Source organism: Parasteatoda tepidariorum, chromosome 2, assembly GCF_982258835.1.
Source record: "Parasteatoda tepidariorum strain Cologne lab strain chromosome 2, Ptep-v5.0, whole genome shotgun sequence".
In the NCBI taxonomy this organism is placed as follows: domain Eukaryota; kingdom Metazoa; phylum Arthropoda; class Arachnida; order Araneae; family Theridiidae; genus Parasteatoda; species Parasteatoda tepidariorum.
The window spans coordinates 59,273,566-59,291,138 of record NC_141756.1 but is presented as its reverse complement, the minus strand read 5'-3'; the positions used below and the strand labels follow the sequence as shown (position 1 = coordinate 59,291,138).

At 28.5% G+C, this 17,573-nt stretch overlaps 1 protein-coding gene across 1 annotated transcript in view; it reads left to right on the top strand.

Moving 5' to 3' along the window:
* The window catches only part of LOC107447726 (sortilin-related receptor), a 59,736-nt gene that overhangs the window by 36,110 nt on the left and 6,053 nt on the right, over positions 1–17,573 (top strand). The window contains exons 25-36 of the mRNA XM_016062727.4: positions 1,460–1,630; positions 2,928–3,029; positions 4,427–4,504; positions 4,771–4,902; positions 7,274–7,408; positions 9,687–9,813; positions 11,740–11,912; positions 11,995–12,098; positions 12,187–12,294; positions 13,118–13,385; positions 14,345–14,443; positions 15,421–15,567. Of these exons, the coding sequence (XP_015918213.3) occupies positions 1,460–1,630; positions 2,928–3,029; positions 4,427–4,504; positions 4,771–4,902; positions 7,274–7,408; positions 9,687–9,813; positions 11,740–11,912; positions 11,995–12,098; positions 12,187–12,294; positions 13,118–13,385; positions 14,345–14,443; positions 15,421–15,567 (1,644 nt within the window). The remainder of the gene's footprint in view (positions 1–1,459; positions 1,631–2,927; positions 3,030–4,426; positions 4,505–4,770; positions 4,903–7,273; positions 7,409–9,686; positions 9,814–11,739; positions 11,913–11,994; positions 12,099–12,186; positions 12,295–13,117; positions 13,386–14,344; positions 14,444–15,420; positions 15,568–17,573) is intronic.

Below are 17,573 nucleotides of genomic sequence, written 5' to 3'. Positions count from 1 at the left end.
CCGGGATAGCCTGGTTGGTAGGGCACTGGGCCCATGTCCAGGAGTTCGTGGGTTCGATTCCCGCCGCCCGAAGACTCTCTGTGTAGTAAATGGTGACTGATGCACGTTAAATCTGTCGAGTCGCAAAGTCCTCCATGTTCCCATAACAAATCAATTCCGCTGGGGGTACTGATCCAGGAGTTTCCTTGTCTTCTGGATTGGTTAAAAATTTACAAGGCTACGGAGTTGTACATTAGTAGTCGTAAACCCAAACGTTGGGTCGGCTGTTTAACGACTGATATAAAAAAAAAAATTTGAATTTATTTGTAAAATGGAAAGAAGGTATTTTAATAAATAAATTTTATGAGTATCTTCACTTTTTTCCTTTAAGTTTTCTATCTATATGGTTGAATAAAATTCTAATATTGATTTATGACAAGTTAAAATTTTGATGCAGCACCAAACAAAATCTAATTAGTTTAGTGCTGTATCTAAGTTTTAACTTGTCATAAAGCAATATTAGAATTTTATTCAATCGAAATTCATTTTTTGGGACTAACAAAAAAAATTTCGAAGTAAAAAATTTTAATATTACATTTTTTCAACTTTTTATGAAAAACAGTCATAAAACATTCAAGTGGCCAATCGCTGAAACCTTACAAAAAATTTCTAGTGCATTCTGCACATGTTTGTTGTCAATATACTTGCTATTTACTGTGTGTAATATTGAATTGTGGACCAGATATATTTTTCAGTCAAGTTCATTCTGATGGAACAAATGGGATTTTATTTTTATAAAAAGTGTATCATAGCTCTTTAATAGGCAAAACTTAAGTTCCATACTTGCTCATTATTTTAAAAGTTTGTTAAAACTATTTAACAGTCACATTATGTTAATGGTTAATTATCTAATAAAACCCATTTTAATGATACTCTTGCTCAATGACAAAAACAAATCAAATCCTCAAAGGTTGCCTTCATCATGTTATGTTTGTTAATAAATCAAATAGTCGTTTTCCCTTCGATTCTTTTGTATATGAAAAAAATACAATATGCTACAAGCACATTTATCAAAGGATATTTATTAGATAACTTGTTTAGGTGGCAATCTTAAAATTGTTTCAAACCGCATCCTGGCTAGTCAGAAGCCTACTGTATCAAGTTTTGGTTTCTCTATTTCCAAATAGTAATTATGAAATAAATAATTTGGTACATTTTTACAAGTAGCTGTCTTTTTAAATCATTTAAGGAACAATGGCTTCATAGATTAGCCGTCTTATGTATTCATTACATAATAACTCTTAAGATTGTTAATGGTTTATCATTTGTTATACTAAAACTTTTTTATTATTTTTTGTAATTGCTAAATTATGGGTCACAAAAAAATACTAATCTTTTTTTTCAGCAATAGCAAACACTTATGCAAAATTAACTCTTATTGTTAAATGAAAAACTGTAATTTAAAATTTTATTTATCTAGCTACATCAACTGTCAAACCTTCTTCCACTACTCCTAGTAGTGTTACAACTGGGGAGCCTGGTCACTGCTCAACATGGATGTTTAGATGTAATTCTGGCACTTGCATTCCTTTCTGGTGGAGATGTGATGGTGTCAATGATTGTGGTGACATGTCTGATGAGAATATGTGTGGTGAGCGTTTTGACATATTTCTGTTTCATTTTGAAAAATATGCATACTATTTTTAAAAGCAGTGGTATTTTCCCCCCAGCACATTGTCCTCACAAAATCAATCGAAGTACGCCCACACGAAATAACCTGGTTTTTTTATTTGTAGGTTTATAATTTCCTTTTAAAGACAAAAGAGTTGTTAGTTATTATCATTTTAGCATAAACTTCCAAATAATTGGAACTGATTGATTAACTTGATAATTTAGATAAAATTGCTATATAAAGCTAACTTAGCATTTAAACTGAAATGCAAACGTGTTTTGAGAGCATACTAATGTAATGTGTGCAGAAAAAAATAAATGGTCCACCCTGAATCATTTCTGCTCTAATTGGATCTTTGAGTTTTAGGATTCGATCTTAACGGTTTGAGAGGGTAACCACAAATATGTGAATTAATTAGTGTGGATGATATTTTAAATTGCAAAACCAGGCACAAAAGCATACTTTTTTTGAATAGATATACCTTTTTTTTATGGATTCAGATTTAACTCTCAAAATATAGGAGGTAGTTGCACTTAGGACAGTTTAATTTTATGTTGTAAAATATAAAATTTGAATGAAATTTATTGCATAGTTTTTTGAGAAAATTAATTTTAAATACCTCTATTTAAATATCTAACTATCTATTTGATTTCTCGGAAACTATTCAGCCAATTTTGCTCGAATTTTTTGGTACGCTGTTTTCTTTTTTAAAAAAAAGCTTATCTCGTACATCTTGCGCCAACAAATTTCAAAAAACTAATGTTGATTTATAAATAATTACAAGGTTGTTTGATGCTAATATTTATGCATTTTACCATTTACCAATTATTCTTTGTTCTGTATGTTTCTTGTTTAGCTTTCTAAATTTAACATTCAAATTATTAGTAGTTCTAAGGAAAACCTACAAACTGCTGCATAAATAATGATTAGGAAGTTAAATGTGGAAAAGATTATGACTAATGTACTAGAAAACTTATAGAATAGATGTTTCTTTTCAAAAATGTTTGATCTAACTTTGTAGGATTTAGGAGCAAAAATTGTATTAATGTTGAAGAAAAGTAATGATAAATTTATGTCTTCTATCCTAAAAATATATACTATTTATTTTGCTTCCAAAATACTCAAAAAAAAATTATTCATATGTAATTTAATTTTTGGACTTTTTCATGGTTATTGCACAGTTTTCTAGTTTACGTGAGGTATTATAGTAATTATATTATTATTAATTAAATAATTCATTTTTTTGCCATTGAAATTCATTTTCTATTTCCTCCAGGAGATAAGACTGATGAAAGAAATTCCTCTTCTACTACTGAAGTCACACCTATCAATAAAAATCAAACTAGCTGCGGAGAAAATAGATTTAGATGTAAATCTGGTAAGTATTTTTTTCTTTCTCTTTAAGTTTTAAAAATTAAAAGTTTTAACATTTTATTGCAAAGACCTTTGTTTCATAAAATGTACTGTCTCAAATTACTTGTATTTATACTAAAATGTGTTAACCCTCTTGTAATCATGTGCATGGAGAGTCCTCTTCAGTCCTGCAGTCTCTTTCTATAATCTTTTCATTACCTCGGTCCACATTAGTGAACCTTCGCTTCCTAGCTTCTTAAAACACAAAATAAAAAAAAAATTTGTTCTACCGCCACTAAAACATTTGTGAACGTTTAAGCTTTCTAAGGATTCCAATCGATATAGAACATGTAAATTATTTTTGTAGATACATATACAGAATTGATTTTTGAAAAATGATACTAAATCCATGTGCTCCAAAATGTAGGTATTTTTAAGTATTAAATAATTTAGTTATTCTGAAAACTATTTTTTCCTTTTGACCTAGTTCTGTGATCTGCATGAAGTTTTTAAATTTATATTTACTTAATATTTTAAAATAATGCTGTTAAGAACATCCAGGTTCATGCTTGTGTACCTTTGTATGTATGTTGAAATTTACATCAAGAGAAATCTCATATTATTATTAGTATTTAATTTTATATCTATTTAGTAATATTTTTATGCGTATTTTAATTAAATGTTTTTTGTTAAGGTATATGCATTTTTTAATAACTTTAATTTTATGTGTTTTTTTTCCATAATTTTGAAATTTCCACCCCCAAGTATGAGATATTTTTTGATAATTAATGATAGATTGCTTTAAATAATTATTTGTTTAGCATGGTTTGCATAATTAAAATAGATGAAACTACAATTTATTGCAGTATAAAATGCAGTACCTATAAAATTTTGTACTTCTTGAAATTTAATTCTTTTTTAATAATTATTAATTCTATTCACTATTGTATTTAAATGGACCATAATATAAAAACATACATGTTTGTTCCTACTTTAGGTAAATTAAACATATGAAATATTTATATTCATGTTCTTTTACTTATTAAAATCTGAGGTACATCTTTATGTACCTAAAATTTTTAGCCCTGTGACAGTATAATTCATATTTTGTTTATCTTATTATGACTTATGGCAGTGAAATAGAAATATGGAAGTGAAAAATATTTTTTCCTTTATACTTCAGTAGTGAAGATTAGATTAGTAAATGGTATTTCAGGGAATTATCTCAAGTTTGTTTATTAAAAAATTGGAGATAGACTAAATTTTATTCATTAAATGTGTGCTGAATTAGTTCTTGAGTGAAATTTTTTCCATGTCAAAATGCTTTAAAGTCTACAATGTTAATATTTATAAATGAAATATAATGTTAATAGAGTTGATAGCTTTTCTTTTAAGAATATTTTTGTTCTCATTTTTATTTAGGTACTTGTATTTGGAGTTCATGGTTATGTGATGCCTTGATTGATTGTCCTGGAGGAGAAGACGAAGAGAATTGCAAAGGTAAAAATGGCTTTATTTATGCAATTTTGTTTTTTATAGGATTTTCGAAACACTGGAAAACTGTATATTTCAGAGCTATAAAGTAGAGCATTTTATCTCATGATTTTATTTATTTATTTATTGTTACTATTTTGTTAGCTATTATGTACAAAACTACATTTTAATATTAGCTCTCTTTCCTTTAATTTATTATCAAAGACGTGTGTGAACTATTGTTGTGTTCTTCAATGTGTATAAATTATGAAACAAAATAATTTTTATTTCAGCTGATGAAGAGTGTGGACTAGATTATTTTAGATGTGTGCACAGTGCTGGTTGTATTTCACACAAACTTGTTTGCAATGGTAAAGAAGATTGTGGAGATGGAAGCGATGAATGGGGCTGCCAGTTTGGCAATGGTATTTTCATTTATTTTTATGCAGGATTTGCCTAAATGATTCACTCAGTTTTAAAGGATTGTTTATTTACAAGTATATGCTATACAAAGTGGGTGTTACACGGTTAAATAGATACACTCACATATTAAAATATAGATACACTCATTATAATATAGATACACTCACATATTAAAAATGAAAAACTTACACTAAATCTTACAAACTTACACTAAATCTAAAAAACATTTCTGCAAGCAATCCATTAACTTTTGTAACTAGTTTCAACACTTTCGTTTAAAAATCACAAATTTTTTAATAAACAGTTTACATTTTTTAAAAATGTTTTAATTTTTATAAAACTCTATATTGATTTATACAGAGATGAGTTAGGTAAAAACAAAAAAGCTTAAAATAGAAATTTAAAAATTTTATGTTCAAAAACACTATTTAAATAATTGAAAAAATACCTAAAATTTGAGCTAAAAAAAGTTTATGTAAGAAGCATTTATCCATAGAATGATATCGAGGTTTTATTAAAATTATTGATGCAAGATTTTATTAATTTATTTATTTATTTATGTATAATGAAATTGTGTGAATGTGAATCTCAATATGTGACTTTTAAACCATGTGGATATGAGTCTTGATATTCAATTAATTTCAAAATCACATTAATGCAAATGTCAATGTTTGAGTTTGAAAATGCATGAATAAGAAGCTTGATGTGCCTAAACCTCGTAATTACGAATTGCGTGTGATATTTAAACATGTGAACACAAATCCGGATGTGGGATTTTTAATCATGTGAATGTAATTTTTTATCATATTTTTGCATAGGTAGGAAAAAGCTTAAAAACTAATCTTATTTTTTCTTCAGGAACTCGAAAAAGGCAAACTTTATTTGAAAGGTGGATTTTTTTATTATATTTTAAAAAGTAGAAGAAACTCATTCTTGTTAATCAGGATGCCTGAAAGTAAATGCAATGATGTAATCAAGGGGAAAGTGTGGCTACGCAAAATGGGGGGGGGGGAGATTGATGATTTTTTTTTTTTTTGATAATGCTAAACAAATTTCCGTGACTTTGACAAATTTCTCGCAAACGATTTTCGTGTATATTATACGTATCTGCTGAAAATATGCATAGTGACCCCTTTTGTCATTTGACACACAACTCAATGATAAGTCAGTTCTGTTCATACTTTTAATCGATACTTTTATTCAATGTCCATCATAGCAGCAGTGATGCGTTTCTGCAATGTTGTCGGCAATGAATGTACATAATCTGGTTGTCCATTTTAGGATCCAAAATCATTCATTTCATCTGATTTTGTCTGCGAAATGTTAATTTGGTTTTTAAAATAAAAATAAATTAAAAAAAAGTGGTCAAAATTTATCCACTCTATCTGGCAGAAACTGATTTGAGGAGAATTTCTTTCTCTGCTTTGCACAGTCGCACTTTCGAGAATCAGATGGACAACTGTTGGTTTTATTAGCGAGCAGAGAGTGCTGTTTTTCGTCATTCAGCTTGCAAACTCGTCAATATGTATATTAGACATTTTAGGTGGCGTCACTGGATTTTAAACACCTTAATAAATTGTGGTTTTGTTTGAACCTCTCTATTCCAGAGTTAGTTTTTTTTTTAAAAAAATTATTTAAATTATTTATGAAATAAAATTAAAACTTTTAATAAGTTCAGTGATTTTCAAGCATATTTCGTCCGAATTAGGTGGTAACAAAAAGGTATAAACCAATTACGAGAGTCAATAATGTGCTTGCACAAAGTTTTTTGATTTTGGGTTCATTTCATTTTATCTAAGTCTACCGCTCCTTTGTATTCAAATAATCCCCTAACCACCTTTCCATCCACTTAGTGTCAAGAATGATTCAGTCATTCTAGTTAAAGCAAAGATTCCCCCAATTTTTTGGAAAGTGAATAAAAGGTTTCATATTATGCAGCTAATTATACTCCTATTGATTTCAAAATAGCCATATTAGCTATTCTCATATTCCAACTGAACATTTGTATTTCGACAATTTTTATTTTATTTATACAGTAATGTATTTTTTTTATTACCCTTCCACCTTCTGTTCTTTGATAAGCGTGTGTAATGTAAGCCTCCTTGTAAATTAAAAATTCCTCATCTTTCGCTCTACTCAACTTCAAGGATGACTGGAATTTCCGCATTTTAACTCAATGGTTCTAGTTCAAAATTAGAAGGGAAAAAACAACAAAAGTTTTCCCAGTTTTCTGTTTCATCGGTTTTTTGTACACCAGATAAAAAGCTCTGTACTGTACCTTTATGTTTTAATTTTTGTTGTATAATACATAAATTTGTTCAATTTCCAATATTGTTTTTAGATACTTATTAATTGAGATTTTTCTTTCTTTAGATACTTCGTCACCTTTATCTTGCTCATCTCTTCAATTTCTATGCTCTACCGGTGAATGTATTGGCATGAATCAATTGTGTGATCATAATAATGATTGTCCTTTAGGGGAAGATGAAAAAACTTGCTCAGACACAGGTTGGTAATTTCCACTATGTTGGTTATTTCATATTATTTTTGCAACTGTTATCAATGAACAATTATGTTTTAATATTTCTATTTTTCATTATTTTCTTATCTTTAGAAGCTATAAAAAAAAGTTAATTATTTTATAAGAAAAAATTTCAAAATTAATCTTTTTGACATAGAGGTTTATCTTAAATTACACGGATGCTTAAAAGGAAGAGAGTCTTAGCCATCTCCTGAACTACTTGCAGATTTTAATGAAATTTGGTAGGAACATAGTTTATAGTTATACAAATAAAATAACTATTCAACAGTTATTATACATCGGCATGGTCATGCATGACATTTTAAACAAATGAACTTGGCTAATGTAGGTAATTTCCCCCTCTTATAGATATTTTCTGAAAGTTCTTTTTTTTTTCTTCAGAAATAAGGCAGTTTAGAAGTTCATGCATCTTAGATTGTTTTCAGAGGGGCACTGTGCGTTTTAATTGCTTTCCTCAGTGCAACTCAGACATGCTATATTTTAGTGATTCCTCTTATACGCTATAGTGTGTCAAATATGCTCAAAATCATATTGTGGAAACTAAACATAAGTTACGAAGCACCCCTGGGACACTTAACTCTCCGGCATGAAAAAAATTACCATTTCAGTTGATTTATGTATGCAAAATTATAACCCCAAACTTTATATATGCATATCTAAAGAAAATGATACTTCTGTACTAATAGCTGAAGGAAAAAATAAGATTTATCAAATTATATTATTTGCTTTTCCCTGATACAAGGTGCTTCGATTCTTCAAGACCAGGGATCTGTCTAGGCCAAATTTACTACCATTTAGCAGTACCTTCACAAATTCAACTTCCTCCTAGGAAAAACAGTAGTTTCACAAAATATTTTTTCTTGAAATTTTATTTTTGTATCCTGTAAAAAACGATAAATCTTTATTTTTGTGTTGATTTTTTAATATAATTTTTTATTTTCACAAGTTATGTATAAATTTTCACAAAATAGATACCTCAGAAAAACCTAGACCCCTGAAAATTAAATTTATCTTTGATAGCTCAAATATATGTATATCTTCCTTTGAAACTCTTTGTTTTGTTTATTATAATTATGAATCTGCGTATAAATAGATGGATAAAGTGAAGAGTTCATATTTTAAATAGGAACCCACTTTTAGCAAAAAGGGACCCAGAAATTTTGAAGTCCTGGGTAATTTTCAAAGTCAATCCAAATCACTTCTATGTGGTTAACATAGAAAGACCTGACTTGTCAATCTACCTTGAGAGTAATTACCCATTCCAGAAAACCATTGAACACATAAGCTCTATATAGCAGTATGTTGTCAAATTAGGGCCAAGTGTAGTATCTGAGTAATAAATTTTTAGCTCAGAAACATGCACTTCAAACCTCTCAAAAAGGTACAGTACATTTATTTTGTTCGGTTATAAGTATTTGTGGCTAAGGAGCGATTTCATTTTTGCTCAAATGTGGTTTTAAGAAAAATAACAAATTCAAATAAAATATCTTCACTTCCAAGAAAATTTTAATTTTGTTTATTATTTTTTGACTAATAATTTAAATATTTAACTATGGCAAAAATGTACTTACAAAGTATATTTGTGATAGTAATGGGTGAAATGCAGAAAAAAAATCGCTTAGAGCACTTTTATGTATCGCAAAAATGTAAATATTTCTGCAATGACCCAATCACTTTTTTTTTTCAATATATCGTCAATACATTTATTTTATTTTATTATAAATATTTTTGACTAAGGAACCATTTTAATTTTTGCTCAGTGTGTTTTTATAAGTAAATCTGGTTCGAAAAAAAAATAACAATTCAAATAAAACATCTTCTCCAAAGAAGATTGAATTTTGTTTATTATTTTTAGACCAAGAATTTAAATATTTAACTATGACAAAAATGTACATTTAAAGCATATTTGTCATAGTAATGGTTGAAATGCAGAAAAAATTAAGTTTCAGAAATGACAATATTTAATTGATTTCTTGGCATTGTTTTATGTTTCAAGAACATAATTACTTTAAAATTAAACTGCACTTCTGAAAAGTTATTTATTAGCTATTACATGAATTTTTTATCTATATATTTCAAAAAGGTACTAAAGCGAAAGCAGCAATAATAAAGCTGGGATCAAGGCACTATTAATATTCTGTGACTATGGAACTCACTGTTCTACCCTCGTATAAAATAATTCTCTTAAATCTATTATTCTCTTCGATCTTCGCCTATATTTTAAATATCTATATTTATTTCTAGCTTATTCCTTCAAAGTTCGTAATTTGATGGTCACAAGAGATTCAATCAATTTACACAGCTTTAAAATTCAGTGGGATCCTCCAGTTGGACAACCTCAGCTGGATTTTGAATACAAACCTGCTTTTAGGTAAGTATTTTTTTATTCTTTTTTTGCTCTGAGTTGTTTTTTAAAATCTTACATAAATGTACTAAAAACAATGTATGGTTTATTAAATGTATAATATATTTTTCACAATTTATTCTACCTATCATCATATAGCATTTTTGTTGTATCCTAATCAATGATGTGGTGAGAATGTTCTCATTGTAACAAAATTTTCCACACAAATTATATTTACATTATCTGTTTAAAGTTTTGTAGCTTAAGTTCTCATGACTCGACAAAAAATTAAGAAATTGATTGACATATTTTTAGAATATATTTTAATGTGTTTATTTAAGAATATGATGTATAATATGATTTTGACTAAAATTTTAAATACCACTATGATACTATCACAATACACCCAAATTTGAACATTTTGGCATTTGTCTAAATTTATAATGTTACTTTTGTATTTATAATGGTGCCTTTCATCTAGTTTTTTTTAACTGTGACCGTGAGCTTGGTTAAGCCAGGTTGCCTGTGGTGCCGTGACCAGGATCCAACTGTTGTGAGGGGCTGCCTCAGGCACGTGGTGTATAGTGTAGTTAAACTTCAAGTTCACTAGTCGATCAACATCGAAATGATGACACTAATATCTTCGGGATCACTTGTCTTTTATTTTAATCCGCATCACAAATTAGAGGCACAATACCTCAGAAAACACTGGAACTAATCCATAATTTTGTTCTATTACTTCGAAGAACACGTGTCTCCTTCTCTACATGCTCAACTGTTAGTTTTTCAAAAAATCAATGTACGAAAATGTAAACCTATTTGAATTACCAAATTCACATAAGTGCGCTATTTCAGTAATACCAGAATAATAATAATATAGAGAATAAACTTATCTCCTGAGCATGCAGAAAAGAAAAGCGAATCTTGACTGTTCTGAGAGCACCAACACAAATCGAATGATAGCGTCCGGCTTAGCCAAGCTCACGGTCGCAGTTTAAAAAAACTGGGTGCAAGGCACTGTTACAAAAGTAACATTATAAATTTAGACAAATGCCAAAATGTTAAAATTTGGGTGTATTGTGATAGTATCATCACAACTACTCTTCAGATTTAATTTAAATTTAAATAAGTTAAAAAGAGAAAATATATTTTTAAAAAAAGATTCATGTTAGCTTATTCATTTTTTTATAAACAAATATTCTGCTTTTTTTATTACTGTTTTATAAAACAATCAATATTTTAGTATTTTATTACGATTTTCAAAATAAACTATATTTTATTGTTCTTTTGAAAAGATATTTTTATCATTTGTTGATAATTTCTATTATCCAAATACCATTTTACCCGATTGTTCAAGGACCATGTGTTCCCAACCTTTTTCTAAAAAAGAAAGAAAGAAAATTGTGAAAGTGCTTCTTTATTTTTAGAATATATAAAAGATCTCAAAAATTGCTCTCTTTTCTTTTTGGTCCCTTGGTGACCTCGAAAAGAAACTCATGCTCTTTCCACATAGTTTCAAATGGAAAGTAGCTTCTAATAAAAGAACAGCTTTAAAAATGTTCTCATGTAGCTTCTAATAAGGGTACAGGTTTCAAATAAAAATTTTAAAAATTTAACTTTTAAACATGCTATTTATAATATGCTATAATAGACACTACTATAATTGCTAATGCTAAGTCTGGAAAAAGTAAAGGGAAATTACTTAAAAACATTCTCAAACCCGTTTTTTTTTTTTAATTTTCCAATTATCAAGATTTTCTATTATCCAAATTGGCGGCTTTGGTCAGGATAATTGGCACTCTGTTGTATTTTTATTTTTTATAAAACGTGTTAAGCCAGAATGTTTATCAAATATTTTATGTAATTGACTGTATTTATAAATTAAAGTAAATTTTCTTGCTTGTTTCTGAAATTTTTGACAAAAACTTATGTATCTTTTAATTGTTGTTTCAGGGAGGCAACAGCTTCTGATTGGCTAAATAAGACTTGGATTAAAGATAACAACTATAAATTTGAACAGCTGAAATCTGGTACAGCTTACGTTGTAACAGTTTACACTCGATTAAAATCTCATCCTGAAGTGGCGTCTCCAACTGAGTTTCTCACCATTACCACAGAATGGGAAGGTATTTTAAAAATTTTATTCTTAATCTAAAACTTGTTTTTTAGTGAAAAATATTTTTGTGCAAAATATTTGCTGCTTTTTAGCTCCCATGTACCCACAACATGTCCATGTAAACATTTACCATGCAAAGCATGTGCTTGTGACCTGGATGCAACCATCTAATATGAATGGTATCACTGGTTATCAGGTAAAAAGAAAATTATTTTAACATTTATGCTCTTAATTTTGAATGAAATAATTAACATCGTCATTAATTATTTTATTTTTCTATTTAGATTTACTTTTCACCTCCATATCCTCCGCATTTTGAAAAAGTACAAGAATTAGTTTTGTCTCATGAAATCAAATTTGAATTTGTACCAGGTGTCAACTATACATTTTGGGTAAATAATTATTTATTGTGTTAAGAGAACTAGTATATTGTATATCTTAAAAAATTTATTCCTTCTTTATAATTTTATCAACTTTTTAAAAATTTCTTTGTATATATATAAAATATTTGAAGTAAAGAATGAAAAAAGTAGGTATCTAAGGAAAGAAATGGGACAAAAGTTATCAGTTTAGTTTTTTTCTTTTTTTTTTTTTTCTTAATATTTATTGCGCATACTATTTTTTTTTTTTTTTTTTTTTTTTTTTTTGGCTTGATTATCGGTCTCTGTAAATTGCATTATTTATGTTCTTATAGGTTGTTATAAAAGTACATCATCAGCTTAATTTTTTTTCCTTTCTATTTATTGCACACACATTTTTTTGTGCTTGATTGTCGGTCTGTAAAATGCATTATTTGTGCTTTTATATGTTATTTTTATTTTAATTTAATCTTTTAAACTATTTTGTAGTTTATTTAATCCTTCAGTTTTTATGAGTAATAATTAACTTGTTATAATTTTTTACCACATCAGAATAACCAATAAAATTTAACTCACTAACTAATAGTTTTATGTACACTTTCTATTTACCGCATTTACAATAGTATATATTGAGACTCACCTCTGGATAAATTTTTTATTAACCAAGTATCTGCAATCCTTAAAAACTTTCTTTTCCCTGTTTTTTTTTTTCTTCCACGTGTTGATCAACAAAAAAGGAAAAAATAGTTATTCAATTAGTTTTTAGGTGAAATTTATGTATGAATTTGTCCAACTATGAAACGCTTGGTGGGTTAAGCAAAACAGAAAATAATCTTTTAACTTTTTCTTTTGATAGATGACATCTTTGAATAGAGATTTAGAAGGTCCCAAATCAGATCCATTTGTCATTGAATTCGCTCAAGATTCAGTCTTGAGTCCTGTGAGAAATCTTCACGTTGTATCTACAACTGCTAGCTCTGCAACTGTTGCCTGGTACCCACCATCTGATAGAGGAAAAGGTTATACTGTAACTTACTGGCCTGAATATCTCGATGAAAACTTTGCCCTTTTTACCCCATATGGTATAACGACCAGGCAAAACACAACTAAAGAAACCATAACTCGTAAGTAAATTTTAATATTAAGCTTTTACTTAACTAAATGAATTTCTTTAATTTTATTTATACATTTCTGTTGATGCTGTTTTTATTATACTAATCTATTCATATAACCATCCAATAAAAGTAAAAGGAAATTTGGCAATTAATGCAGGCTGGAAAAATTTTAAGTTTTCATAACAAAATTACTTTAAGTCAGCCGATATTTTTGTTTAAAATATATAAAGTTGAAATTGCGCGAAACTTTGGTTTTAATGCAAACTCTTTGCATATAAGTTTTTTGTAAAAATGTATGTAGGTACAAAATACAACAGTAAATACTAATTAGCAATACCTCTGTTATTTGGAAGACAAGGATTCTTTTCTGTATTATTTTGCTATTTTTAAAATTATTTTTGTGTACAGTTTTTATCAGATAGTGAAATTTTATCCAAGTTCCTAGTGAATATCAATATTTTAAAAAATTTGTAAATGTGTGTTATTAATTGGAGATGCGACTATATGACTAATAAATGTAATATAACAGGCAAATCTTTTGTGACTAGCTTGGTTCTCATTTGAGCTCTTTACTGCATTTTGTTTTAACAATATATTATGGAAAAAGCATTTGGCAAAAATTCTGTTCAAATATCCTCTTTTGTGTTACCCTTTGTAGAGAAAAGCTTATTTTCTAGATGTATGCTATTTTGTAATTAAAAACCAGTAGCTTTTGTGGTGTATTTACCTATTTTTGAAAAGCAATAATGAATTTATGTATGACTCAACTGTTGTTCATTTAGACAAAGAAATACCTGGGATTTTGGGGCCAAATATGTTAATTTTAAACTGTATAAAATAATATTGATAAAAATAATGTTTATTTTAAACCATTTTTTCTGATTATCTTATTACTTATTTATCTACTTTTCTAAATATTTTTTAGAATTTAGAGGAAATTAATTTCTTACTTTTCTTTTATTGTTTAGTCAAAGAACTTGCCCCTGGTGCAAAGTACATTTTCAAGATATATGCTTGGAAAGGTGACTTTAAAGGACCAGTCGAGGTGATAGATGTAATAACAAAAGGTATTTTTTTATTTATTATAAATAATAATTACAAAATAAAGTTTCACAACTATATTTCTCACTATAACCATTTTCTCATAATATCAAATTTGTAATTTTTTGTATTTTGAATATAAGGAAATTAATTATTTGAATTGTCTTTATTCACCTAAAAATATATTCCAGAAACAACGCATAATTTAAATTTTCCACCTTCTGTGCTAAAATACTTTGAAATACAATTCTTACTTATCTTACTTTTAAAACAACATAGTAGTTTTTTAATATAATTAAGTATTACATTAGTAACTGTTATTTGTAAATAGTAACAAGTTTATTTTTAACGCTAATTAACTAAACATTCATCTAATAGACTATTGGCTTTAAGTAGTTTTGCTAAGTTATAGGGTTACCACAACATATTTAAAGATTAAATGCATTAAATTTTATCACTATTTTTATTCTTATGAAAATTAAAAAGTATTTTCCTTAAACTACATGAATTTGCTAGATTTAAATGAAGAAAGTATAAAAATAGAGACTTGTATAAATCTATGAGTTGAATTATTTGGCTTGGAATGAAACTGATGTATGTTTACTTTTTCCAGGTTAAATATCAGCCTAAGCAAATGAAATTTTTTTTTTAAATGAAAGTTATTGCTGGAGTAGTGTCACCAGATTGATTTAGGTTTTTAATTTCTTTCAAGACCCTAAATCATTTCTAAATTATGTGTTCTTAAAATTCAATTCATTCATAAAATTTTCTACTCATTCATTCAGTGCCTCCAACCATCTATTTTTCTTTATTTTGATTCGAATGATGGGAACCTTATGTTTTTTCTAAGATGCATCATTTTAATAAATATTCATCCATTTTTTAATATGATTAATTGGCTCCAATAATAAATTACTTTATTGTTAGTTAAGTTTCAGTACTTTTTCTTTGCAGTTTTACTATCTTTATAAAAGCTCATGATTATTTTTTTCTCTATCTGTAGGTGTTCCATTACCTAATGTTACGTTGTTGGCTAAAACATCAGTTACTGAAAATTCTATAGAAATCTTTTGGGAAGCTCCTAAATATGTTACACCTGTTGAGTGGTCCTATGGGATATATGTGTATTCTTCACTCTCACATTCTTATGGTAATTTAATATACAATATAACTAAAGATTGTGTCTGAAAGTTATTAAAATATATTTGATAGATAAACCTTGTTAATAATGAATTTTTATGTCAGCACATATTCTATATACCTTGTATGTGCGGAATGTAATTTAAAATGATAATCTGAAAACGATTGCTGTTATCAAATATTAATATAATATGGTTAATTTGACTGCTAAGCACCAGCTGCATTCTATTGGCCAGCTATTCTTAATCACCACTTTTTAAAACATGCGTCTACTTTTTCGAAAATTAACAGCTTTTAAACATTTTTTAAAAAAACTGTTTTTATCATTCAATGTAAAGCATTTTTTTAAGCGTTTCTTAAAATATGGTAAGCATTCATTTCTGAATTCATTCTGAATATTCATTTCTGAAATTAAGTACAAATTTTAAAAGCAAATACAAAAATGTAATTTTCTGAATATTATAAAATATCGGCAAAAATAGCAAACATTAGCAAAAAAATTTTTAATCACCATTTATTATATTTATTCTCCTCTAGCCTTTGTCGAATGTTAATTTTGCCCCACTGTAACATTATTTAAAATTTTGGGTTGACTATATTTAAGGGTGCCCCTTGATTCTCGCCAAGTTGTGATCGCGGTTGATCGCCAAGCTGGGCAATGTTGAAATCCAATCGTGATTCTGATTGGTTTAGATTTCAGCATTATTTTTAAATGTTCAACACGGTATATGTAATTTCAAAGGTCCGTTAGTTCTACTTTGGATACTGGCTGGTAAGGTTAATTTTGCTTCTGGTCAATAAGAACGAAGGTATGTGGGCCGTCATAAAAAGGGACTTAAGAAAAAAATGTCACCTCCAGTCCGGTACCACAGACGCCATTTTCGTTTCGTATTTCACCGAACTTATGTGGCGATGGAGGTACGCAGATTCTATTCATGATAAATTTATATAGTATCTAACTGCTATTAGAGAATTCTGTGCACCTCAATCTAAAGATATTCAAGCTTAATCAAGAAGTGAGATGTTTTTTTTTTCCTTTTCTTCCTGTGCTTACACCATTAATTTTTGTTTTGATTCAAAATGCATTTTATTGGGTTTATTAATTTTGCTTATATTGGGTTCATTTCAATTTTATAAAGTTTTGGTCGATGTTTTGTTGAAATTTTCCAAATGTGTTATTGAAATATCATTATGTTTTGGCCGGCATTATTAAACTGTTACCACGGTGTTCCTCGCAAACAGGAATGGCGCCAAACATAAGTCCCCAATTTTGCCAAGGTGCACCCTTAAGTATATTTTTACAAGGATCACGGGTTAGAGTCTCTTGCTGCCAGGCTAATCATGGAGGGTTTTCGTTGTAACACAAATGTGGGTTAGACTCAAAAGGTTCTCCACAAGGGCGAATTTCTCCCAATACTTGATCCAGGAGTTCTTTTGGATTGGATTCAAAATTACAAGGCTACGGAGTTGAACATTAAACTCAAAATTAAGTCAACTGTTTAACGATTGTTATAAAAAAATGATACAGTTTGAGCCATGATGGCTCAGGGGATAGAGTGCTCATCTCACAATGAGGTGGTAAATCTAGTTCGAATCCCCAACGTTGGCTTTTACGTATGAATTCTGAATCCAACCCCAGTACTGACATAAAATATCCCCAATGATCATGGGTTAGAGTCTCTTTTTGATGTAGGGCTAACCATAGGAGGTTTTTGTGATTTTCCTCTCTATGTGACATAAATGAGGGTTAATTCCATCAAAAAGTTCTCCACGAAGGCTAGTTTGTCCTAATGCTTGATCTAGGAGTTCCTTTGTCTTCTGGGTTGGGTTCAAAATTACAAGTCCATTAATAGTCCTAAGCTTAGAATTGGGTGGGCTGTTCTAAGCTTCTTGTCTATAATAATTTATTTCATTTAAATTTGGTGATTGGAAAAGAATGTTATTTTCAACAGTATCTAAGAATTGTTTTTCTTTCACTAATTCATAGGCAAATAGCTTATCCAATTTACAATTGCA